This window comes from Rhamphochromis longiceps, linkage group LG4 (assembly GCF_057381845.1).
Source record: "Rhamphochromis longiceps isolate RC_006_pf linkage group LG4, R_longiceps_female_GT1.1, whole genome shotgun sequence".
In the NCBI taxonomy this organism is placed as follows: Eukaryota; Metazoa; Chordata; class Actinopteri; order Cichliformes; family Cichlidae; genus Rhamphochromis; species Rhamphochromis longiceps.
In genome coordinates, this window is record NC_140560.1 from 15683841 (window position 1) to 15710748 (window position 26908).

General features: G+C 39.9%; 1 protein-coding gene across 1 annotated transcript in view; it reads right to left on the reverse strand.

Annotated features, from left to right (window-relative positions):
- grin2aa (glutamate receptor, ionotropic, N-methyl D-aspartate 2A, a) overlaps positions 1-26908 on the reverse strand; it is a 168981-nt gene that overhangs the window by 30306 nt on the left and 111767 nt on the right. Inside the window, exons 3-4 of the mRNA XM_085403491.1 lie at positions 22567-22995; positions 9867-9981 (exon numbers count right to left, since the gene is read on the reverse strand). Of these exons, the coding sequence (XP_085259617.1) occupies positions 9867-9981; positions 22567-22995 (544 nt within the window). The remainder of the gene's footprint in view (positions 1-9866; positions 9982-22566; positions 22996-26908) is intronic.

Genomic DNA, 26908 nt, shown 5'->3' on the forward strand with positions numbered 1-26908 from the left:
TTGCAGTTGCGATTTAGTGACCATTATATACTTAACTTTCCTAATAACATACAGCAGAAATGAGAAAAAACAAAATAAAACAAAGGATTTTGTGGAAAAGCTGCAGCCAGCATATACTGTATGTTGCTCTTTGGCCACAGTAAATGCCTGTTTGAATGTAAGGTAAAGCACGGCATATTAAATGCATGGCCTGCAGGGTTGGATCACAAAATGCACACAGTGATATTGCTATGCATGCAAACCCATACAGAAACAGAGATTTAGTGTGACAGTATGACAGTTGGGACTCTGTTGATAATTCAAAAAGTTTTCAGAGCTGTGATGTCACAGTTTCCCCTATGGGCTATTTTTATCTTTACCTACTGACATCTCTCTGTAGATCTATGTGTGTGTGTGTTCGTACATAAAGTATACATATATATATATATATATATATATATATATATATATATATATATATATGCATGTTTATGTCAGGGAAGGCAGAGTGGAATATCATAAACAGCAACAGGCATCGGGGCAGAAAATGGCAAAACACTGCTCTAACTCTTTTCCTCCATCTAAGAAATCTTTCTGACGTCTCGTGTGTTTCCATCTATCCTAGTACTGCACACATGCAGACAGAGGTATTGATATATTTTCATTCGTAGACGTTAGTGACAAGATTGCGAGCAGGGTTGCAAAAGGTTAAGCTAAACATAGTTTCTTTGTTTTAGGTGTGTGGGGGAAAAAACCCCTAATATCTTAATGCAGTTGCACCCGACACACATATCATAGCAATGCTAATATGTCAGCCACTTGACCTCGAAGTCATGAGACAGTGTTTGTTATCCGCACACAACCACACGCACACACACACATGTTGTTGGTTCGCCTGCACGCCTGGCTAAGTCATTAACAGCCGAGCAGAGAGGAGGAAGTGAAATTAGCATTTTAATTGTTTTGCTTTGAGTGGTTTTCTATCCTCTGACAGGGATTAGAGTCTCTTCTCCACTCTTAGTCGGCACCGCTGTCAACAGCTCACTCTGCTGTCGGCTACATTCCTCAAACTGTGCGTGTGTGTGTGAATGTGTGTGTGTGTTTGTGTTTGCGTAGGCATATGTGTTGAGGAAAGCAAAGCCGGACGGTACGCTGAGGTGGCACCCATGCTTCTTGCGTGTAATCGTTAGTCTCAAGGGATCGGCCACATTTTCCTGTCTGTCTTAGCCCAGCTGTTTTGCATTTCTCAATCGAGTGAGTGCATGTGTATGCGCCCATCCACATATGTGCGTTTGTGTCTGTGTGAGTGTTTATGCATTAAAGGGGTGGAGATAATAGAACATTTTAATGGGAAAGTAAAAATGTAATTCCTGTATCATAATTATGATCAGACAATAAAGACTGGTTGTCGACCTCAGTCATTCGGTTGGATGTTAGAGTAGAGCCACTGCTCCTCATCATCAAATGAGTCAGTTGAGGTAGTTCAAGCATTTGACCAGGATGCCTCCTGGGCACCTCCTAGGTGGGGTGTTCTGTGCATGTCCCACCAAGAAGTGGCCTTGGGGCCGACCCAGGACACCCTGGATGGATTAAATCTCTTGGTGGGTTTGGGAGCACCTTCATGTCCTGCCAGAAGAGTTGAAGTAGGTGGTCCTGATTTGAAAGGGGAGGTTTAGGCATTTCTGCTTCGACTACTGCCTACTGCTAACGTCTTGAGGCAACTGTTGTTGTGATTTGGCACTACAAAAATAAAATTGAAATGCATTGAATTACTAGAACATGGGCCCAGATGGATAGATGGTTGGATGGATGGATGGAGATCCCTCCTACCGAGTTCATTTTCTTATCCTCTCTCCTGTTTGTACAACTAAATCCTGTTTGACCCGTACGGCCATTAATATCATCTTTGAAGAGTAGTCCTGATTTGGTTGGATGAGTCAATAAACTAAGAAGCGTGATAAATGCACTGCTCAGAAAATAAGAGGGAAAGGAGGAGGAGGAGGGAAAGAAGAAGCTGACTTCAGCAACTCCTCTGATTTCCTGTCCTGCTGTTCTCCTCTTCCCTCTTCCTCCCAATCGCTCTTTCTTTCCAATTAAAGAAAGAGGGGCTATAAATTAATTCCCATAGAGGTAGGAAGATACTCTCTATCGACTGGTCAGAGAACAAAATGCTGAATCTACCCACATCTAATACCAAATATTGTGCACATGCTGTTCATGGAAAGCAGTGCACATGTTTGTGTATGTGTGTGGTTACAATCTTAAAGCCTGTGGGATTACAGCATTATAACAATCCACGCCGGCAATCCTATCGCATCATCACTCTGAAATAGATTTAGAGCCACTTGGTGGCGGGATGACACTCTGTCCCTGAAGTGCGGTGTATACTTCTTTGTATACTTTTTCTTAAAGCACTTGTTTCATCTACCACTCCTTCTTTTGTCATTTCACACTTGTTCCGCTTTGTTGTTCTTTCTATTCCATCATCATCTTTCTTTATCTTTGTTTCTTTAAAGGTCTTGCTCTTTGTACCAACATGTCTTTTTCTTCATTTCATTCATTTCATATTTGTCTCTTTGTATTACACTTTTTCTGCCCACGCAAACCTACACACACACACACACACACACACACACACACACACACACACACACACACACACACACACACACACACACACATATTCAAGGGCTATAATAAACCAGTACCTGGATGAATAACAGATAGAGTATGATAAAAGAATAAAGTAAAACCGGGGTCATGGCTTTTACACCAAGCACATTCTCTGTGCCAGTCTCACGGGGAGAGTTATCGTTGTGGCAAGTTGCATTATGGGAGAATGAGTTCCTAATAGCATGGAGAAACCCATTCAGTCATAAAATAGTATCTGTCACTCCTGTCAGACAAAATTATGTCAGGAAAATGGATTCTGCTCTCCCTCTCCTACACCCTACGCTTGCTCCGAATGTGTGCATGCGTGCGGGTGCGGGTGCACGTGCACGCCGCCGTTTGTGCGCGAAAAATGAGGGCATAGAGAAAGAGGATGAAAGAGTGGAAAATCGAAAAGAAACGGAATCCATTAATTTAGACATATTTCTTTAAAGTGAAGCTCTTTCACAAAGGCTCAGAGAATAGCGACGCCTGAATCGAAGACGCATGTGCGTGTTTGTGTGTCGACTTGCATGCACGTGGGCTTTTCTGTGCGTCTGCTCTCCATATTGTGATTCTCCAAGCACAAATCCCATGCTGTCTGTAATAATTATTTTGTGAACTGGCTGCTAACGCCACAGCAGTTCCTGAAGCAGTTTACACACTCCATCGACTCAGCAGGAATAAAATATAACATCCTGGTTCTGATCGGTAAATACACTTTTCTCGTGCTGTTGATGAAGTCATGCTTTAATGCAGCAAACAATTACAATGCTGTAGACTTTCATAAATAAGAAAAGGGCAATATACAAACAGAAAATGTAATATATTTTGATCAAATAAGAGGTTCATGGATCTAGATTTGGATATGTAGTAAGTAAGGATTATGTTTCCTTGTACATTTGTTGCATCTGTTGAATGAACAGTAGTTTGAAGCAGTTAATATTTTTAGACTTTGATTGTTTCAAAATTAAACAATTAGGAAAAAATGTAACTAGTAAATGGTAACTTTAATTATTTAAATGTTCTATTTACTGTGATTTTAGCTAATTTGTGATGAATGCCTAGTTTTATTTGATCAAATCGCATCAGGCAGAACATGAAAAAGTGAAAGTCATTCACAAAGAACCTGCTTAGCAAGAGTAATAAGGTTATAAATTCAGATTCATATTTGTAGAATGAAATGTACAATATCTCTTTATAGATGTTGTGTTTTAGACATTTTTTCAAATTCATATTAAGTGAAATAAATATTTTAACACCCTGTGATGAATCGCGTTACTTATATGTGTTAAACTAGTTATGAAGCAATTATAAAGTTATACACTAGTATTCAAGGGGCCAGACATTCTGGACATTTTTAAAGTGCTCTACACCAACAGTTCTCCAGACTTTTTCCACTCATTTTCAGTCCAGAATTTTTACTTGACCATTTTCAGAACAATGTGCTTTTGTTTTTGCCCTATGAATTATTCAAGTAAAGGCACCTAACTCCAGGGATGAACCAATTTTGTGTCTACATTAAGAATTTTACATTTTAGCTTTAAGCACTTTGTTACTTGTAGCCAGGGGCGGAGCGTGGGGGTGGCTTACTGGGCTTAAGCCCGGGTTGTTTTGTCAGAAGCCCGGGGTATTTTGGAGTGCAATTTTTTCATAGTTAGATGCCTGGCTGACAACTGTATAAAACAAAAAGTACACACAATATTCGAAGCACATAGTGCACACTGTGGGAATTTACGACTGTGCGTGAATCCCCCCCTGATATTGGTATGATCCGAGCTCAGGCACTAAGCGACTGAGCGAGGGGGCGGGGCAGCTGCTGCTCGTCAGTGCGCTGTTGGAGAGACGGAGCCAGCCATACTAAGGAGAGCTTAAGTTTGACCAGGTACCAAAGCAAATCATTCGTACCGTACAAATAATGTAAATATGACGGTGCATCACGAAAGATTGATATCAAACTGATCACTTGACCAATATTACGTTACTTGCTCTTCAAGTGAATCAACAAATGGCGAAATGAAAAGCCGAACAAATGCTATTTTTTTTTAGAGATTCTTAGCTTACGTGTGTTTATTTCATATTTTCAGTTCTTACCCTCCCCGACTAAATCGGTTTCAGTTATGTACTGAAATATAAGAATGGACATTAGAGGGTTCTTTCAAAGAAAAACTCAGGTAAATGTTATTTTATATATTATGCTTTGTATGTTGTTCAGTATATTTGTATGCAAAACAAGAGGAATTTCAGTACACAGCAGGATATTCACATTTGTAACCAGATATTTACACTTTAGGGAGAAAACATAAAACATTTTTACTGCACAACATCAATTTAGAGTAAACTTTTGTTTTAGATAAATATTGAAATATCTTTTGAATTAGTTAAATGTCACAATAAAGAGAGACAGAGCTTTCTGTTTTTTATCACTTTCATCAAATTTAGGAGTACATGTACACTAAGTTTATTGTTAATTAATAAGAAAACTCCAGACGATTCCATTCTGAGCTGAAGAAGCTTCTGATAGGTTAGTAGAGTCCATGTGAGTAAACAGGTGGCACAGCTGTGGATGCATATAAGGCAAAACACAGAGCCTGTTTCTGTGACATGGGAAAATCAAGAGATGTCAACCAAAACACCAGGAAAAGAACTGTGGAGCTCCATAAGTGTGGCTCAATTTTGAATACAATTTGGTGCCATTTGCAATTAAGAAATACAGACGATTTCTCTCTTTACTCTTAAAGTTAACAAATATGTTTTTTATATTTATCAATCTAAAAAAATAAACATTTAGTCTGATTTGATGTTACAATTAAAAAGTGTTTGTGTTTTTATCTGAAGAGTTTGTAAATATCTGTATATTTGATGATTGTCAGCACAAAGAGGGAGAGAGGAACAGAGAGGGAGATGGAGAATGAGGACAGAACAGAGATGAACAAGAGCAGGTGAGACACACATGTTAGTCAAATGGTTGTTTACCAAAAGTATCACCGTATCATAGGTACTCATGTATCTCATACCTAGTGTTTCTTTTTAGGTTTGTTATTTTTCAAATTCTATATTTATTAAGTTATGCAGGCTTGTTTGCACAACAAGGCTAAATAATTATATAAACCTTTCTCAATCTAAATATTGTACTTTGGTAAAATTAAAAAATAAATGTAGTGCAGGTCTATGATGATTTTTAGTGCTACTATCATCTAGTTCTGATTCTGGTTCTGTCTTGGTTAAGTCCCAAGTAGTCCTGATTTTGAACTGTTGTAGTCCTGTTTTAATTCTGGATCAGTTCTTGGTCTGGTTGAATTGGGGTTTAGTCCTCGTGTCTTGATACAGCCCTGATTTTGTTCTGCCTTGCTGCTTAATTAAAAAACTAGTTTAAGGTGTTCTGCACATGTGATATATATTTTTCCCTATATGAAGTCATTCTTTTTTGAACAAAACTCAAAACAGAGCCAATTAATCTTTCAGTCATTTCTACCCCCCCCCCCCCCCAAGGGAAAAAAAAATCCCACATGCATACTATCCTTTTGGGCTAAGCCCCGGGTGTTTCAAATGTCTGGCTCCGCCTCTGCTTGTAGCCTGTCACGAAAGCAAATAATTTGTCATTTATTTAGTTGAGTCCATGAATGTCAAAGATAACACAGGTTGACGGGCATTAAGTAGTATTTTTACACCAACAAGGTGATTCTTAAAGAACAATTAGTGTAACTTGTTCTTAAAAAATAAAAATTAAAAAATTCAATAAATAAATAAAATTGGAGGAAACTGGAGAAGTGGAGAACAACAGTGATAGGCACAAAACACTGAGTATCTACAGCCATCTATAAAGCATAGTGGAGGTCGTGTCATCATTTGGGGCTTCATTTCAGCCAGTGGTGTTTGGGATATGCAGAAGAATATGCAGAAAATACCTCCTCAGAGACCGGACATCAACATTATTGAAGCAGTGTGGGATCATCTAAAGAAGAGCTTTGAGTGTCCTTTAATAAGCCTGGAGGACCATTCCTGAAGGCTACTTAAAGAAATTACAAGACAGTTGCCTAAGAGTTCAAACTATGAGGAAGAATAAATGTGCTGATACCAAATAATGACATATAAGCTCTTTAAACACAGCTCCCATTCATCCCTTGAATTAGGTGGCTTTTCATGCTTGAATTATTCATAAATCAACAAAAACACTAACACACAACTCCTCTCAAATTGATCAGGTACTGGACTGAAAATGAGAGAAGAAACAGCAAATGTCCAAATAATGTCCATGTACCCATTCAAATCTTTTTTTAGCCTCAGAGTGATTCTTTTCTGTCCCATTCAAATATTTGTCGCCTGGCAAACTGTTCGCTGATGGGCTGTAGTTACATTGTAGGGTTTTAAAAACCTTAAAGAGCTTTGAATAGTCGTAATAAAAACCCAGAGAGGCAATAAGTGATCACTGACTATTTTTAGGGGCTCGTTTAGATTAAATAGAAAAAGATACAAAGCATTAAAACGTGCTAAAATGACAACAGCATTAATTAACGCAGCATAGTTTGGACCTTGAAGCAGGGTTAATACATCATCACTTAACAACTGAATTGTTCGAGATCACATGATCCGAGTCTGGCTCCTTGGAAGCAAAATGAGGGGTGACACAAGACAGTACTGCACAAACTGTACTACTGTATATGAATATGGCAAGTCCTTTCTGGTTGGTCCCAAGTTTGCTGATATAATTTCAAACTAAAAGAACCAGTTTAAGATTACTTAATATGCAGAAAACACTAGCTTTTATGTTTTACTTGTAATTAATTTAGCCTAATATTGCTAGTGGGTAAACTGCACTGAGTACACTTTTTTAATTATTTTTTTTCCCCTTAGGACAAACTGATTAGTTGAAAAATTGGAACCATTTTAGTCAACCAAGACTTTGTTTTTTCTTTGTCTAAAGCTCTGACGCAAATCCCCCCCAAAAACTCCATATAAGCTCCATCCTCATTATCTAGGCAAATATACCCCCATGACTTCCTGCAAAATGTGCTTCATTTGAATTAGTTACAATACCCTTAGTAAATAAATAAACCCAAACACCACACGCACATCTAACCACACAAGTGCAATGACTTTAAAGGTAGCTCTTCTCAAAACTTAAAGGAAAAGACACATCATCTAACCAATGTGGCTGTGCGCTGCAGCGAGGAGCAGGTGTGCTCAAAAAAAGGGAACTCATACACATGCTGGTGGCTCATTTATACCTTTCCTTTCCTCCTTTTGCTTCTTTCCTTTTCTCTTTCTCTCTCTTTGGGTCTCCATTTCTTGCAATCATTTGCTCTCAATATTCCCTCCCATCTGTCTCTGTCTCTTGTTCGTCTTGATACCGTTCCATACAGCACTCCTCTCCCTGTCTCTCCTGTGCCTCAGGGGGACACATTTTATATTTTTAGTGCATATCCATATTTTAGTGCAGTTACTGAATTTTTACCTCTTGATCATCGCAGGTCTCTCTCTGTGTGCCGCTGCTTTCTGGCGCATGGGTGGGACAGCAGCACCAGAGAGAGAAAGTGTGTGTGTGTGTGTGTGTGAGAAAGAGAGGGAGACAGAAAGAGAAAGAAAGAGAGAAGCTCCCAATTATGTTTCCACTTTGGGTCTCGGTGTGTCTCTTGCTTTCTGTTGCTTTCTCTGAACCACAGTACCATGTGGTCCTGATCAATTTCCCAGGCTCTGTATTAAAAACACCACACTCTGCCTCTCCTCTGCACATCAACAAAAGGTATTTTGCATGCATGCCTCTGTGTTTGTGTGTGTGTAGATATGAAATATGAAACAACTAGTCTCAAAGATCGGGTGGAGACTCTGCAGATTGCGGCAAACTGAACTGCAAACTGTAAGTCACAGACACACACATATACGCATGGGTCTGACTTGAATAACAATTGCATTCGTTGCTGCACAAGTCTCCCGAAAAGTGTTTCTGTCAGTAGCCAGTGTTGACGAGTCAAATTACACACGTGCATGCACGTGAACCCGCGCCACCCTCCGGTATCAGAGGTCTCAGCTGTGTTTTGAGGCCCTATCAGAGGGGAGAAAAACAACACCAGGGTCTACAAATGATCTGAACTGGTGATGAAAGGAAAGGAGGGGAGGTAAGAGAAGATGGAAGAGGACAGATGAGGTAAAGAAGAAGGGAAAGAAGATCAAAGGTGGCAAACAGCCGTAAAGAGGAGAATGAAGAGTGTGAGGAGACACATGCACAGGGAGTGACAAAATCAAATCAATGCAAAGAAAAGAAAATGACCATAAAACTCAAAATTATCCATCTTCCCTTTACAATTCCCTCCAATTCCTCTCTTGTTTCCCCGTCCTTCTCCCAAACTTGTCCTCTCAGTCTCATCCATTCTAACGTATGAGCTATGGGGGCATTAAATATGAGGTATTTAAGTAAGTACCAGGGAGTCAGATGTAGGTATAAAGATACATGACTGCCATTTAAAGTCCATTAAAATGGCACGAATGCTCACCCTTTCATAGTGGCCATTCTTTATAGAAGCCACCTAACATTAACCAGTTACAGCAATCCATAACCTCCTCAGTAAATGAGCTCATTGATCAACTGAGTGCTGTATGATGACACATAGGTGGCATTTTCAATACTGTGCTCGTGCCTGGTTTTGTTTTTGTGTTGCATATCTCAGCGGTGACCTCTAAGTCAAAGATGGTGGTTGAATGTCATTTTCTTTCATTTTGATTTAAGTCCTACTGAGTGACTTTAGTCAAGCAATTAACATGTTTGCCAAAGATCCCGAGTTTGAGACCCGAAACAGGTACAAATTCTTAGAAGGACTCTGATCCAATATTTAGATCCATCCACTGTTGTGACCCTCCCACAAACAGGGGAGCAACAAAAACAAGCTTTTTCTTCTTTTAATAATGACCTTTTAAGCTTTTAGTCAAGGAGAAAATAAGGACAATTGGAAATGCATATTTATTGAACATGTGGAACAAATCATTATAAATCAAGCCTACCTGTTTTCAGCAACCATGACAATCTGATGGCGCACCGTTTTACCTAATGCAAGTTTATCATATTGAAATGCTCAGCAAAGCTGAAAACTATGGTGGTCATTAAATAAGGAATCGGGCTGGCTGCCTGGCATCTGGAGCACCGCTAAAATGTCCCTAGAGACATTTTTTTCCCTCCAAACTCATATTCTTTTTCAAAGAAGTGAAAGCTTTTCAGTGCAGGATTCTTAAGATATAGATCCTACCTTCTCCCACTCTCTCTCCTTGTTAAGAACAATGACCACCAGCTTTGGGTTTTCCTGGTAGCCGTCTTCTGTGAAGGACAAGTCTCTGCCATCCCACGTCACATTCATCATGTATCTGAGAATGAAAGGAGCAGAGGATGAGATATAGTGGGGCAAAGGGTGGTCAAAGAGATGGGGGTGGGGGGGGGGGGGATGGGGGGGTTATGGGAAAAGCCAGTGAATAACAAAAGAAATGAAATGAGTGATTTTGTGAGAAAAAGAGAAAAGGAAATTGAATTACATTAGCATGTGAAATATTCCATTTGCAATCTACTATTATTATTACCTTTCTGCAATATTCAGGCTCTTGTAGTGAAAGTTATAAAGTCACATTTGATCATTATGGACTGGATTATGATTGTATTTTAGAACTAAAGAAACTGAACAGTCGAAGCATAAATGAGAACCATATGTCATACACACACACACACACACACACACACACATATATATATATATATATATATATATATATGTATATATATATATATATATATATATATATATATATATGTATGGCGGGACGGTATGTGTGCGTGTTCCTCAAACTTGGTGTCCTGGGAATTTGAGGGTTGTGTGCTTTTCCCAGGACTGCACTCTTTTAAATAGAGATCCCTGATGTTGTGCCTGGAATCTGCTGAAGCCACTCTCTGGTTTACAGCTCCTAAAGCTCCACTTTTGACCTCCACTTTTGCTCCAGTTGTTCCCTCAGCCCCTGGCCCTTCTCTATTTCCTTGTGCTCCTTCTCTGTGATGTTGCTGTCTGCCGGGGCTGCTACATCTTCTGCTCCTTTTCAACCACCACTATGTCTGGTTGGTTGGCCAGCAGCTGCTTGTCTTTCTGGAACTCAAAATCCCACGGGACCTTAGCCTTGTTGTTCTCAACTATCTTCAGTGGTGTCTCCCATCGGGAATTGGGCAGTTCTAATCCATATGTGGCCCAGATGTTCCTGTATGCTATCCCAGCCACTTGGTAGTGTCTCTCGGTTTATGTTGTTCCATCTTCCATCTTGGTACTATATACTGGACTGTCTCCAAGGCATCTTTGCAAAGCCTCCAATAAAGTCTCTTTCTCCACATTGGGATGTTATTCCAGTTCATTTAACAGCCTGATGTCCTCACTGTAGAGCCTGGTGAGGTGCATCAATGAAGTCTCGCTCTCTCCCAGCATATACCTTAATATCATCCATGTAAGAGAGGGGGCTGTGTCTGGGAGATTGCTGTGGTCTGCTCTTAGGTGCACCATCCACTTGGTGTTGGTGCTCTGTGCCATCTCATTCTCTAAGATTGTCTTCCAGGATTGCTCAGTGTCTGCCATCATAGTATGGTTCCTTTGCAGCTAAGAGTACACCCTAGAGAGCTCTTGTCTGTCTCTCACAAAACCTTCTGGACTTTTGTTAGTGCCCAAACATCATTCCAGATCTCCCTAATTTCCGTTACAGCCTTCTTTTCCACACGGGGGGGCTTTCTCTATATGTATTTGTCATTTTTGGACCCAAGTATTTCTGTGGCAGTGGCATATACGAGATTATTGCTTTTATTGATACTGGTAGTGGGGATGTTGAGTACGGGTGTGTTCACATTTGCAAGCATTTCCTGTGGTGAGAAAAGAGAAGTCGTGCACTCGGTTGTGTGGCTGCCTTGAGTTTGGCCACAATCATCTTCCTCAGCTAAGTAGATGCATCTATTAGTGCAGATGGCTGGGCATTATTTAGTTCAGCTACAAACAGTTTAGTTACTCTCTTCTACCAGGATTGGCTCAGTTAATACATATATAGTCGGTCCATTCTAACACACCACACACGTACACATACACTGTAATGAGTGACCTATATGGCAGGTCACATTAGCTAAGATGGAGGGCAGTGGGAAGATATTCTTGGGTCCACACAGCCTCTACATTAATCATGGCTGTCCTTCCTCACTCTGTCTCCCTCACTCCTTCTGTCAGCGCTCTGGTACAACACGACAGAGATGGCTGCTCTTTTCTTTCACCTTTATTCCATTCTGGGGGGCCAGGCGGGTGAAAGAACTCCTAAATGGAGCACGGACCCACTTGATGTGTCGTTGAAAACTCACAGTGGATTGCTGCAGGTGAGCTCTTTCAAGCTGTGTAGGGCATTGTGCAGTGATGTGCTGAAGGGTAAAAACGGCCAGAAAACTATTAAAACAAGTATTTGTGTGAGTTGGACCAAAAAATAAATAAATGAAGAAATCTTTTTAACAACCTGCATGTGTAAAACTGTTTATTTTACAATCTTTTATTGGAAAGTGATTGTTTATTTATTTAGGTTCAACTGAATTGTTGGATTAGCTACAGATTTGCAATAGTATCGACACCAGCGGTGACATATTTGCTCCATCCGGTTAACACACAACTCCACACAACACCTTTGCAGATAGGGAGTGTAACACACAGATGCAGCTTCTGGATCAGAAAAATGAAGCCAATCCAGAAGTGCCTAAAAACCTGCATTAAAACCTCTGAAGGCCCCAAGATGATATGAGGTGTCATTGCAAAAAGACTTCCTATGGGCTCGGTCACTAATTTTGGGTTGTAGTACCAACATTTGTAACAAATATTAAATTGTCTGAGGGGCACGTTAACATTAGCCACTGAAATATAGGCAGCATGGCGGCGCAATGGTTAGCATTGTTGTGTTGACTGTTGTCAATCTCAGATCTGTTCGGATAAATGGAAGATAGGTTAATGGATGGGTGTTAACAATTATCTGACAGCTAAATTACCTGTCTATTATGTTACCAATAATGTAGGAGGTATGTTAATAATAAAATAATTTAAGTTAATGTTGTTGCTAGGCAACAAATATGATCAGTCCTATTCATCTGTAACATTAGTAGACGGCTAGAGTAGAATAGAATAGAATAGAATAGAATTCAACTTTATTGTCATTGCACATGTCACAGGTACAGGGCAACGAAATGCACAGTTTATCAAATTTTAATCTCATCCATCCAGTTCACTAAGACACACCTGAAACCACCAAAACAATCACCAAAGACTGTTTCCAGTACACAGTGCCTGTATGTTTGCCCAGGAAGTCCCAGGATGAAGTGGGAATCTATCTTACCAACTCCTGTCAAAATATAGGGTAAAGTATTGTCCTTTTTTTTGTCTTTATAAAAAATAAAAAAGAATAATACATTTCAATTTTTTTCCATTAGCTCAAAAATGGCACTTATTTTCTGAGTTTAAAATTCTAGTATTAAACAATGTCTTTCTTTATTTACATAAAATCTTGTGTCATTAATGTTGTGCAATACCTATTTTATGTAAAACAAAAAACAAAAAACAAACAAGAAAAGAAAAAAGAAAAGCATTTATTACTTTATGGACTAGTAGACATCAGCTATCAGGGGAGTAACATATGTGGGGAAGAAGCAAGAAGACGGTTTAGCAAGCCAGTAATTGAACCAGGGACTTGCTGCTCAAGACATCTAAGCTCATGTAGTATCAGGAGGCCTCCACCATGCAGCTTTCATGCTGCAGATAACAGCAACCACCACATAATCTGCCAGATATGACTGTGACTGCCAATTTACAGCTTAGCTTTTAGTTAATTAAATAGATTTTTATTATTTATGTACTTACTACTATACTAATCTATTTCAGAGGCTAGCAACTAAGAAAAAAAATCAATACGTCACAAGGATGACAAAAGTAATTGTTAAGAGGTAGTTTAATATCTGTGCTTTGGTGGTGACATTTCCTAAATTGCTGCTGATGACACACACACACACATGCATGCACGCACGCACACAAACACAACTCAATGCCCAGATGAAATCAGCCAGAGATAAGGGGATTGAGTGGGCTTTGTGATTAAAATTATCTGATTGGCCTGCAAGCAACCAGGTGAGTAGTATTAAGCCATTTGATTGGACACACAGCGCTGCGCTCGACCCAATTATGCGCGACTACCAGGAGAGAATGAGGTGCTGGGAGCAATACCAGAGCCCAGGCTGCTTTTTTTAGATACCAGTCCATTCTACACTTTGAAACCATCTGTGTGAAAAAAGGAAGCACTCTCACGTGTTTAAAGAATGGCTCCTCTACCCCGGCTAAACTTTCTCTTAAAGGTGAAGCTAAAATGAAGCTCGTTTTTGTGATTCTCACAAAAGCTTTTTACTGGGAATCTTGTAGGCTGTTTTCAACGTGATGTGTCAGCACTTCATCATAACTCTGAACCTCTAATGATAGCAATTTAAAAAAGCAAGACACAACAGCTGTGTGTGTGGCTCTGCTGTAAGAGTCATATGTAAAATTAGCCAAGCTGTTATGTTATATATAGACAAATGTGAACATGCTAAACAGGATGAAAAGAAGGAAGGACGGGATTGTGTGTGTATGTTTGCAAGTATATTTGGGCTGACGGCCATCGAACAGGTGGACCTGATAGTGCGTTGCTAGGATACGGACACAGACTTGTGTATGCTGCAAAATGACCCTCAACAACCCCCCCTCCCCCAGAGTAAACATCCCTGCAGACACTCAGGAACACAGGCAATTACCTGGCCAAAGGGGGCAGAATAGGGCGAGGAAGTGTAGAAACAGCAGGGATGATGCAATCCCCCCCAACTCCCACTCCTCAAAACAAAGAAGACTTTAAATATGAGACTGAGGGAAATCATTATCAGAGAACTAAGAGAGAGGAAGAGGAGTAACCCTTGATAGACTCTCATGAGAGTATAGAGTTACTTTTAAGCTTTTTTTGGAATGGAGGGGTGTTGTCATGAGTGGAGGTGAGGGTGTTTTTTTTCTGCTGTTACTGCAGCAGAGTTAACAAGACTACAAGTACTCTGCAAGAGAAAAATAAGAGCACACACTGCATTAAAGCTGCAAGTGTTTAATATTCTCAACACTCCTACTGCTGTTTTTCTTAACCGTTTGGTTAATCAGGGAGAAAAAGAACATTAATTGTGTCACCATTAACAACAACAACGACGACGTTCTAAGTAAAATGGTAACATTGTTCCAAGCCCACCGTCCAGGTCGTCTGGATTTTCCGATGACAGCACTGTGCCCTGAACTGCCAAAGTTCTCTTGACAAGGACTAAAACACTCAAAAACAAATGTCTTTTGAGTGGTTCTGGATTGTCTCCCGTGTGATAAGACATTAACTTTTATCTATTTTAGCTTTAATACTGGAACGAGTAGGCTATACAAAGATGGTATGATGAACTATAAAACACTGAACGTGTTCAAGATAGAGACAGGGACCAGTCAGAGCAAGGATGTATACTGTCAGGGTACTTGTGACCTGTGAAGTGCACACACAAGAGATATGCCCTGTGAGAGACAGCGGAGGAAATCTGAAAAAAAGATAAGGGCTGATGATTGAGGGCTTTTAAAAGGACCCAAGGGTGGGTAGTCATTTGAAAACACACACTCAGCCTCAGGTGGCAGGTGTTAAGTCTGACATGAAGAATAGCTACAGGAGGGGAAGTACATGCTATTTAGCATCCACTCCCTTGTGCCAAGATGGGTTTGTATGTGTGTGAATTTCGGCTGCATGAGTTTAGGTGGCATAAAATAATATTATAATGTAAACAATAATACCTGCATCATGAAATGGTTTCTTTTGCTCCGCAAAACAAAATATACGTGTTCATATACTAGCAACATCCGCTGTAGCTGCTGCTTCAAAGTTTCGTGTGCTGTGCATTTAGAGATGCTCTTCTGCATCCTTGGTTGTGACACGTGATTATTTAAGTTACTTTTTTGTTATGTGAGTTGCTCTTTGTCAGCTCAAGGCTCCTCACCTCTGACCTCTGAATACAGTAAGGCAAGGCAAGTTTATTTGTATAGCACAATTCAACAACAAGGTGATTCAAAGTGCTTTACAGAGACATTAGAAACAAGAACAAATAAAAAGCATGATTTAAAATTGATTAAAACAAGCAAATAAACTAACTAACTAATTAACAAACAAACAAACAAACAAAAAACAGTATATAAAATCAAAACAGATAAAATCAGAACAGTAGATAAAATCAGTAGTTAAATGTAAGTTTTGAAATTTAAGCTTAAAGTGTGGATTTGGTGCTTTATTCAAATGCAGCTGAGAACAGGTGAGTCTTCAACCTGGATTTAAATAAACTGAGTGTTTCAGCTGATCTGAGGCTTTCTGGGAGTTTGTTCCAGATATAAGGAGCATAAAAGCTGAATGCAGCTTCTCCGTGTCTGGTTCTGACTCTGGGAACTGATAAAAGACCGGATCCAGATGACCTGAGGGATCTGGATGGTTCATACTGGGTCAGGAGGTCATTGATGTATTTTGGTCCTAAACCATTCAGAGCTTTATAGGCCAGCATCAGAACTTTAAAGTCTATCCTCTGACGGACAGGCAGCCAGTGTAAAGACCTCAGAGCTGGACTGATGTGGTCCACTTTTTTGGTCTTAGTGAGGACTCGAGCAGCAGAGTTCTGAATGAGCTGTAGTTGTCTGACTGATTTTTTAGGTAGACCTGTAAAGATGCTGTTACAGTAATCAAGCCTACTAAAGATGAATGCATGGACTAGTTTTTCCAGGTCCTGTTGAGACATCAGATCTTTTATCCTTGATATATTCTTGAGGTGATAGTAAGCTGACTTTGTTATTGTCTTAATGTGTTTTTCTAAGTTTAGGTCTGCATCCATCACTACACCCAAATTTCTCGCCTGGTTTGTGGCTTTTAGATGTATAGATTGAAGTTCTCTGGTGACCTGTAATCGTTTTTCTTTGGCGCCAAAGACTATTACCTCAGTTTTGTTTTTGTTTAGCTGGAGAAAATTGTGGCACAACCAGTCATTGATTTCCTCAATGCATTTACCAAGAGCCTGTACAGGGCCTCGGTCTCCTGGTGACATTGTGATATATATTTGTGTGTCATCTGCATAGCTGTGATAGTTTATTTTGTTGTTGTTTATAATCTGTGCCAGTGGGAGCATGTAGATGTTAAACAGAAGGGGTCCCAAGATGGAACCTTGGGGAACTCCACATGTGATACTTGTCTGCTCAGATGTGAAGTTACCTATTGATACAAAGTATTTCCTGTTTTCTACGTATGTTTTGAACCAGTTTAGTACAGTTCCTGAAAGACCTGTCCAGTTCTCCAGTCGTTTGAGTAATATGTTGTGGTCAACTGTATCAAATGCTGCACTGAGATCCAGTAAAACTAGGACTGAGATTTTTCCACTGTCTGTATTCAGACATATGTCATTAAACACTTTGGTCAGAGCAGTTTCAGTGCTGTGGTTCTGTCTAAAACCTGACTGGAAGGCATCGTAGCAATTATTCTGTTTTAAGAAGTAACTGAGCTGTTGAGAAACTGCTTTTTCAATGATCTTACTTAAAAACGGGAGATTTGAGATCGGCCTGTAGTTGTTCATTTGTGTCTTGTCAAGATTGTCCTTTTTCAGTATAGGTTTGATTACAGCAGTTTTTAGTGATTCTGGAAACACACCTGATAATAAAGAAAAGTTGACGATCTGTAACAGGTCTGACTCTAAAGTCTTTGAGACCTTTTTGAAAAAACTTGTTGGCAGGACATCTAAACAGCAGGAGGAGGAGTTCAGTTGACCTAAGATGTCCTCCAGGTCTTTGCTGTTAATAGGTTGAAACTGTTTCATGGTGTTTAAACAGTTTTTTGGTGGACACAGTACATATCCTGGATCTGCTGTTGATGTACCAACTGCTTGTCTAATTTTTTGGATTTTTTCAGTGAAGAATTTGGCAAAGTCATTGCAGGCCATGGTCGAATGAAGTTCAGCTGCCACTGACACAGGAGGGTTTGTTAGCCTGTCAACTGTAGAAAATAAAGTATTTGTACTTGGTTTCTTCCCATTGCTGTCAACAACCAAGCCACATTCAGATCCTTAAATTACCTTTCTTCCCCATTCTGATGCTCGGGTTAAACTTCAGCAGGTCATCTTGACAATGTCTACATGCTTAAATGCAACAAGCTGCCACGTGATTGGCTGAGAGTTGTGTGAATGAGCAACGGAAAAACATGGGTAGTAAGTAAAACTGATTTTGTTCCTTGTGTCAAACAACTGTTCTGCTCTACAAAGAAGAAGCCAGATGTCCTGTTAAAATATGTGAAAACATCTAAAACATTTTAAAAATTCAGTGCCAAGGAAACATTTATATTTCTTAGAGCAACAAACGACAGGGCAGTCGTTTAGCTGAAGCTAAGTCGATTAGCCTTTCAGTTAAAAGTTAAACTTAAAACCTCTTTTATGTCCTCAGCTTTAAGTACTTCTTTAATGTTGAAAGTTGGGACGACTATACTGTTCGCTTTAATTCTCCAAAACAAAAACAGAAAAAGATGATAACTATCTGAGCTCCACGATCAGCCTGTTGGAAAGCTGATTTTCTCACAGCTCGTTTGAAGTGCACACCCACCGCTGCTTAATGAACACTTCATTTGAAGTATCAGGCACTCGACCTACAATCAGTCTGTTGTTTTAGATCGAAATGGAGAGACGCTTCATAGTCACCTCACACCATCAATGTTTAAGCCATAACCACTGTACTCACACACAGACACACATCTTCTACCTTTGTGTGAAGGTTTATTTGCCTATTTGAAAGCTGATAACAGTGGTGCGAGGCCTAAAACAGCCGTTTTTGTGAATGTGAAAATGCTTAATTATACCTATAAATCATCCACATGTAAATGTAGTAACAACAGCTTTTTTGAGGAACAAATTCAACTACATTCATTTTTTTTACATAGTGTGAAGTCACTAGAATAGCTGACTAAATAAAAGAGGTTTCTTTTTTTAATGTTTTGCCTGCTTATACAGTAATAGTATAAGAGCAGTTTCATTATAGAATCAAATCCACTGTACTGTTTTACTCATTGTTTAGGAATCTTACCCCTAAATACATGATTAGTTCTGAGATCACTTGGTGCATTTCACATCCCACAAGGGACCTGCAAACATTTACATTTACATTTATTAATACACAAACGCCCATAGGTGTCGTTAGCAAGTGATTATGCGGTAATGTATTATGTATGAGCTGTGGATTGACGGGCATGTTGAGACTCTGGGGCATGACGGTCTCCATTCTCTAAAAAGACAAAAAAACATGTTAGATCTCTAACGCTCTAAAATGATAAATACACTAAACGGTTTTGTACAGCACGCATGAAGAAGAACTACAGGCAAAACCATTTTTTCTGTTGCCATTTGTTCCATGCACACTGACGTTATTTTAAAATAGTTCTCCTAGTGGACATTTATGGAAATTAGTGCAAATATGAAGCTAAATCCTAAAAAATCTAAATAAATAGATTTAAGTTAATCAGTGATGTTGCATTTTTTGCATGTAAAAAAAAAAAAAGAAAAACCCAAGAATATCTGAAGGACATAAATTTATTTGTTTGTTCCTGAATTTAAATGTCTGGAAAATGTTTTTTAAAAATGTTGTTTGTTTGTTTTTTTGTTTTATTTTGGAATATGTATAGAGTGATTAAGAAATATTCAATATTCAAAACCTTTTAAACACTTTAAACTTTTAAACCAGTTTTTATCCAGTTCTCAGATTTATAATTATGAAAATGTACATATTTTAAGAAAAAATGCCTCATTTTATGTGTCTGTAAGTGTCGTACAGAAAAATGCCAGAAAGGACAGGTTACAAAAAATCGCATTGTGTAGCGCTGTTGAGCAAGCGTTTGTCTTTGCACCACTGAAATGACAGCTGCCCCAGGACTAAGTTTGTGTGTGTAATGTGCATCTACGAAAAAAAAAAGTGTTTTCTGAATTTTGACCCCCATATATCACGGCTAGAGCCCGAAATTACCTGTCAGAACAAACTACCGGCACCACGCCTTTTCCACACACACACACACACACACACACACACACACACACACACACACACACACACACACTGATAAATAAGTGCTAAAGTCTTTTAAGGCACACTGTTCTCCACAGGAAGGTGAGCAGCACACTGTAAATCTGTCATGACAGAACATTCTCTTAAGGGGGGATATTTCTCTTGTTTCTAACATGCGCGTGCACGCGCACGAGCACAGGTCCACGCGCTGCATTTTATATGGAGTACAGGTTGTCACTCGGTCTGATTGCTGCACTGGCCAGCGCTCTTAGTTGGTCATTTGTCTCCTGTTTTTATTTAATTTTATTTTTTATTACTTGGCACACCATATTCATCTTGGATATGTCACTGTGGATTTATCATCACAGCTGACACGAGCAAAGTGACTGAGGTAAAACTTCACTAAAGGCCCGAAGCTATAGTAGTATAGTATAGTAGCTATAGTAGTAGCCATTGAGTGAAGGATTTATTTATTTATTTATTTTTTTGTAAATTCAGCAATAACTATTAATAATATTCCCATCAAAACAAGTTACTTTCAATTATGAAATGGTTTCTGGCACACTTAGGGCTGGAAGGAGCATCTGCTTTAAATCTAATTGTTGTGACAAACCACAGTGGAGTCTGAGAGGTGCTCAAGCAAACAAACAATAAATCTCAAGTTGAACACTAGCCAGATGCTCATAAGATAATAATACCATTATTGACATCTTGCTTACAAAAACACACCTCCTGAAAGACTGGGATAAATACTGTGCCTAAAGGAAAATACTGCAATATGTCCCACATACTGTATATTTGCACTTACATCCCATCTGCTCACCTCTCTGTGCGTGCATCTGTGTACTTGCATGTCTGTGAGCTGACCGTGTCTTCATGTCTTCCCTGACAGCTGATGATTGTCCAACAACCCATACTTGCCATTGCCCTGACCTACCTTTAACCAATCGTGTTTTCTCTTGTTCTGGCCTCAGAGCCCTATTGGCTGAGTTCTCTCACCCACTACAGTGCCATCTGTGGACACTGATCACCTGGGTAACAACCTTAGGCAGCAGAGCACGCTGGGAACAACGTCAGCTGGCTCTTGATGTTTGGTGATTCTGTTTGATGCGTCTGTGTTTCCAGACAAAATGAGACATAGATCAGGTTGTAAGTTAAGATGCAATCCGTCCTACTTTAATGACTCCTTCTGCAAATGACCGCTGTTTTGAGCGGAAGCTCGCTAATTGGTGCCAGTCAGCACCAGTAACTACCCTGTTACCTCTGTGACTTTGGGGTTGTTATGGCTCCAGATGAAATTCGAGGTGGCATTTGGAAGGTGTGGGAAGATTCAGACAGAAACATCATCAATAATGATGAAAAGCTGGTAGAGATGTAGGTGCGCAGAGAAGAAAGCTCTGCTGTGACCTAGCCACAAAGAGCCAATTAAAATGCATCATATGGCAGAGTGAACTGACCAAAGGGAATAAAAAAAATCTCAGACTTCAAACTCAAAGCACTAAACCAGTATTATCCCAGCAGAGAAAGAAAATTGGAACTTTAATTCTAAAAGCTGATGTTACACGAAGGGAAAAAACCCATCACCGTGTTACAGCTGAGCAGCTGCTGGGCTCTTTTTCTCATTCTGTTTTTGCACTAAGCCATGCAACCTTCTCTGAGATTCTGTCAAAGCCAAATATTCAAACTTTTGCTCCAATGCCATCATCAGCACATAAGGACATGATGGTTAAATCAGCTGTTTCAAAAAATTCTTATTCTTGTTGGGTTTTAAGAATTCATCCAAGATAAAGAGCAGCGGCGTGATTTCTGTGTCGACTCAAACGCTGGGTCACTTACATCAGATGAAATATTATATTGATTTACTGTGTTTGGCAAAATGTTCTGCACACTGCTAAATATCAAACACATCCATATGGCTTCATGTGTAGCTAAATTGTTTCTAAATCGCTCCCCAGACTAACCGTTTTAGTTGCAAGATAAGTAACAGTAGACACAGAGAGGCGAGATTTTTCCTCCCTGGAAATACGTTGTAGAATCAAGTTTTACCCTTTAGACATGCAAATTTTAATTTCACACATCATTATCTTAAAAAAAAATTTACAATATTGGGATGTAAACACAGGTTGCGCAACTGTGTGTGTCCCTCCTTCCTCTGCCAGATGGAAAGCCAGACAGAGCTGGCAAGACCTGCACCATCTCCCACTGGCTGCTGCAGGGTTGAGCTCATGAGAAGGGGGAGTAGAAGAGAGTGAATGAGAGATGGTGGAATAAATGAGAAAAGAACAGAAGGACTCATCAAGGAGCTCTTCAATTTTGGAGAGCACTCATTTGTAGCGGCCTCCCGCTGTTCCCCCCAGTCTCGATTTCTTGCCTGCCCCTGTTTTTTCACTGCCTACATCACAAGCTCCCCTCTCGACTTCCATTCACCTGTTTTTCCTCTCTGTTTTTAACTCCTACACTTCCTCCGTGCTTCTTCCTCTATCTCTCCATCCCTTGCTCTCGTATCCAATAATTGCATCTTTTCTCGAATGGCAATCTTCAGCAGCAACTCGGTGAAAGCTTCTCTCTAATTAGCGAGGATAAGGGTGAAAACAGAAGTTGGAGGGAAAGAGTCATCCATAAAAAATCGCGCATGCTAACTCGGGGACTTTTCAGATGCTTTTAAATTACACAAATCAAAAAAACACCAATATTATTATGCTCCTCTTTCTGTTCTATTAGTGCTCCTCAGACTCACACGTACTTTATTTGTTAATAATCATTAGAGACAAAAGAACAACAACAAAGAAATAAACTCTTTGCTTACTTATGAAGTGCACTGGGAGGCAGCTTGGTTGTCTTCTCCATCTGGCCGTAACAGGACGTCTTGGCTTCAGGGATGTCGCCGTACTCGTCCAACATGGCTGCCGCCGCTGACGTTATTATGCCTATACCGTCGCGAACACGGGCCTCCAGCGGGTAGTCCCAGTCATCGTACGACACCGAGATCATTCCCGACGGGAACGCGTCTGGCGTTATTTCTGGGTTGCCGGTGGTGAGGGATGGCACAATCCAGATGTATCCGAATCCGGTGAGGCCCAGAGAGCGAGCCTCATCCAGGATGTACACCGCCTCATCTTTGGAGCAGTACAGCAGGACCACTGGAGACTGGACTTTCTTCAGCATGATCTGAGAACGGCTGTCTTCCTCCACGGCATCCAGAGTGATGATATTCTGCAGGTCCCAACCCACAAAACTAAAGCAAGGATAACAAGAAGAGGAGTGAAATGTTAATATTTAACTAATAGACTATTAACTTTGCTCAGGTGCTGGCAAGGGCAGTTACAATTATCCATTATAATTAATATCACTGTTAAGTGCGACGTGAATTCTAATAGATGTAAAGTGCTTATTGTCAAAGGGAGAGCACATTAAGCACAATAAATTGAATGAAGCTGGTCCAGTAATGATTCTCAGCTGGTTCCAGCCTACACACAGTTAAAGGACAAGGTGAAAAAACACCGCCCTGATAATAAATATCCAAAGCAACGCCTGTGGCCATTGGGCTAATTGGTGACACTGGTGATAACATAACAGCGAAGTGATCAAAACATAATGCAGCTTCTGTCACCTTTTACACAAAAAAGGGTAATACGTATTGATTTCCCACAGCGCAATCATGGGGCTGCTACTTTATAATGTCGAAACTGCAGCAAAGGAAAGCAATCATGTAAAATTTCCAAAGATTTTTTTTTTCCTTGTAATTCAGTAGCCAGTTAGCTAAAGTGGTCAGAGTGAGAAATAGCAAGTGCTCATTAAAAAAGATTATGAATTTATAGAGCATCTCTCTCATCCAGTGGGACTGGCTGCTCTTTTTCATAATGTCACGAGTAATAATAATCAGAAGGTCCCAGTACATGCGGCTAAAGACCCGCAGAAACAGAGGGAAACGGCACTTATGATCGCAATTAAAGAACATAATTGTGCGATAAACTGGCGATTTTCTGCGGTATCACAAGTTGACAGCAGTTATGAACAGGCAGAGTGAGGATTAGGGAGTGATGCTCGCATTCACACACACACACACACATGCACAAAAACACACACATACACAAGAGAGAGTGAGGAATACAAAGTGTGACACACGATAGGGCAAAGATGGCAGTTAACCATTGTGTAGGACCCTTCAGCGGACAGGTGGTGTAACATGAGAGTGATTTGGGACTTCCTGGCCTCTTCTTGCTTTTCAAAGTGATGACAGGTTACTTGTCCCAGATGACAAAGCTATTAGAGAGAAAATGATCCACATGCAGACAAGTACACACATACACGCCCAAGGAAAAAGACACAGTACATGCTGCTGAATGCTATATTATAAGTAAACAGTAAATAGAAGTTGATAGTCACATCTAATGTTGGGGGGGTTTCTTCAGGATGCTCTTTAATTATGCATCGGTCTCCTTAATTGAAATAGATAACACCATATTCTGTGTTTGAGATGATGGAGAACACACCGGTCTCTATTGGTCCAGCTCATTTACATTCCCATCCAAAAACTCAATGCAAACTCCTTTAATCTGCAGATTACACAGAGAGACCACCTGCCCACCTGCACTCAGCTGAGATGAGAAAATACACGCCCTGGTTTCAACTGTTTAACACTTTGAAAAAAGTAAAAAGAGGCAAAAGAGGTTGTTTTAAAGATAAACATGGGGTTTGTTTAAATTAAAATGTGTTTATATCTTCTGTGTGTATGATTAAGGGACCACGTCTACTATCCATGGTCAAAATAACTGTGATACACCACTCATCTGTTCACTTCCATCAAACATATAATGAAAAAATGGTATATACATGTTTTTAAAACTGAATATAGATCTACGTAGTAAAAGATCACCTAATAACTGAATTTCCATTCTGATTACACCTTCATATGTCTCATTGTTTAATCTTAATAAAATGGACCTGATAAAAGTGCATAAAATGAATTTTATAGCCTGGACTAAATCAAATGGCTTCAAAGCCCCTTGCCTTTAAGCATGCTTATCCAGTCATTTATCCAACATTAAACTGTTAATATAGACCCTAAATACATTAAACCTGATGTCATAAGTTAAGGTGTCAAATGATTTAATGTAATATTGATAGTATAAACATTTGGTGATCTCAGCAGTCAATATTTGCTAAATTAGATGTTGTTATCATGAAGTTAAAATGATACAACGCTCTTGTAATATGTTACGTGTCCTCATTTAACCTGTTGGTAGGTTGCTGCTAAGCAGCACGATGACATCATCATCTCTGTTGAAGATAAAAACCTTCTGAGCTCTGAAATGTACCTGTATGCCAAGTTAGCTTGCCTAACTCCTGATCATGTAGGAGGAATTTGGAGACAACCAAACAGACAGGTTTTGTGTAATATAGCTGTAGACATGGGATGGTGTCAAAAAAGGGCATTTGGCATAAAACTCTGCCAAATCAAACGTGTAGAGCTGCTTGCTGTGGTGACCCCTTGTGACAAGGGGGCAGCTAAAAGTAGCACTGAAGTCAAGATCACTTCTTAAAGGCACAAATACAGACACTGGGATTTTAAGTTTCCTTTCTCTCCATATGAATGTATTAAACATGTCTGTCACCTGCTGCCTGTAATTAAACTGCTTTAGTTATCATCAACAAAGCATAGAGTAGGAGAAGCTGTTGAATCCCTGCTGCGTCTGACATTAAGAGTAACTGCTGATGAGAAAGACCTCAGGTGAGCTTGAATATATCACAGGTACAGGCACCAGTCCTTGCCTACATCTCCACAGTGCTGAACATGTATCATTAATATGACCATTTTTGCCCAAAATTATGGCGTGCTGTACTTTCCTCTTTCTCTCCGCTGAAACAAGCACCATCAGTCAGAATGACCTAAAGGTGTGGCAAACAGCCAACCTGCACGCGCAGTAAACCTACTTATCATCCCCATTCACTGAAAGGATGCTTACGAAATTCTTTTAGGCTGGATATTTTTGAAGAGCACAATGGATGTACTTCAATTCATCTAGTCTTCTACTGGTGTAATGTAATTTTGATGTTGTTAATTTTAATACATTGAAAGTGTTTCTAGTTAAAAGACTGAGTTGGCAGGGTTGGTTAATGCTTTGATAATCCTGTAACATGCTGTGTGAGGATTGGGGACACTTAAATGATTAGCAGTGGAAACCCACCTGCTCACTCTTTTAGAGAGAAACAGGTTGAAAAAACGGTCAGGTATTTTTTTTTTTAATGCCCTGCATTCTGGTAGCACTGCAGTGTGTTGTGTTCTGAGGGAATGCACACTGAGTGGTTGGCTTCTAAACAGCATAAAGTTAAAGTCTAGGCTACTTTATTGCAAATGAGGGGCTTCTGGGTCAACTCAACACCTCCAGAAACTCCCCCGGAAAACATTTAATCAAGTTACTGATCTAAAATGCAATCAAAATCAGAAACTGCATCCCTTGTTTTAACAAATGTTTTTAGAAAAACATTATGTATGCGTGAGAGAAACAAACAGCATAACTGATTTAATGAGCCATTTGATGTTTCAGTGCACTGCCTGCATTCTTTAATCTTTGAGACAAGCAAATGGTCCTGTTATGATAAACCAGGTAGCCCAATAGGCAGCTGACTAGCCAGAAAATACCCAGGTCGGATGTGTGCACTGTGGGCTACTAATCCTGTGAGCCTTCAATAACCATAAATACAGAGTGGCAGTGGCAGACTGGTCCCACAGCCAGTTGTAGGGGGATAACTAACCCTGAGGGTGGGAGGCATTTCCTGTACTATACCCAGCAGCAGCAGTGGAGTTAACAGCCCCAGTTCATGGTGAAAGGATTAAAAACATATAGGGAAAAACAATGCAAGCACGAAGAACAGGCCACTCATCTGTGGAACCAGCTTCCAGTTGTGATTCAGGAGATTGACACGCTCTTTACTTTTAAGATCAGGCTTAAAACTATCATTTTTGCTAGAGAATATAGGGCTGGATCACGTGACCCTGAATCCTCCCTTAGTTACACTGCAATAGGTGTAGGCTGCCCCAACCTGAGCCTGGTTTGCTGGAGGTTTCTTCCTGTTAAAAGGGAGTTTTTCCTACTATCGCCAAAGCGCTTGCTCATAGGGGGTCATATGATTGCTGGGGCTTTCTC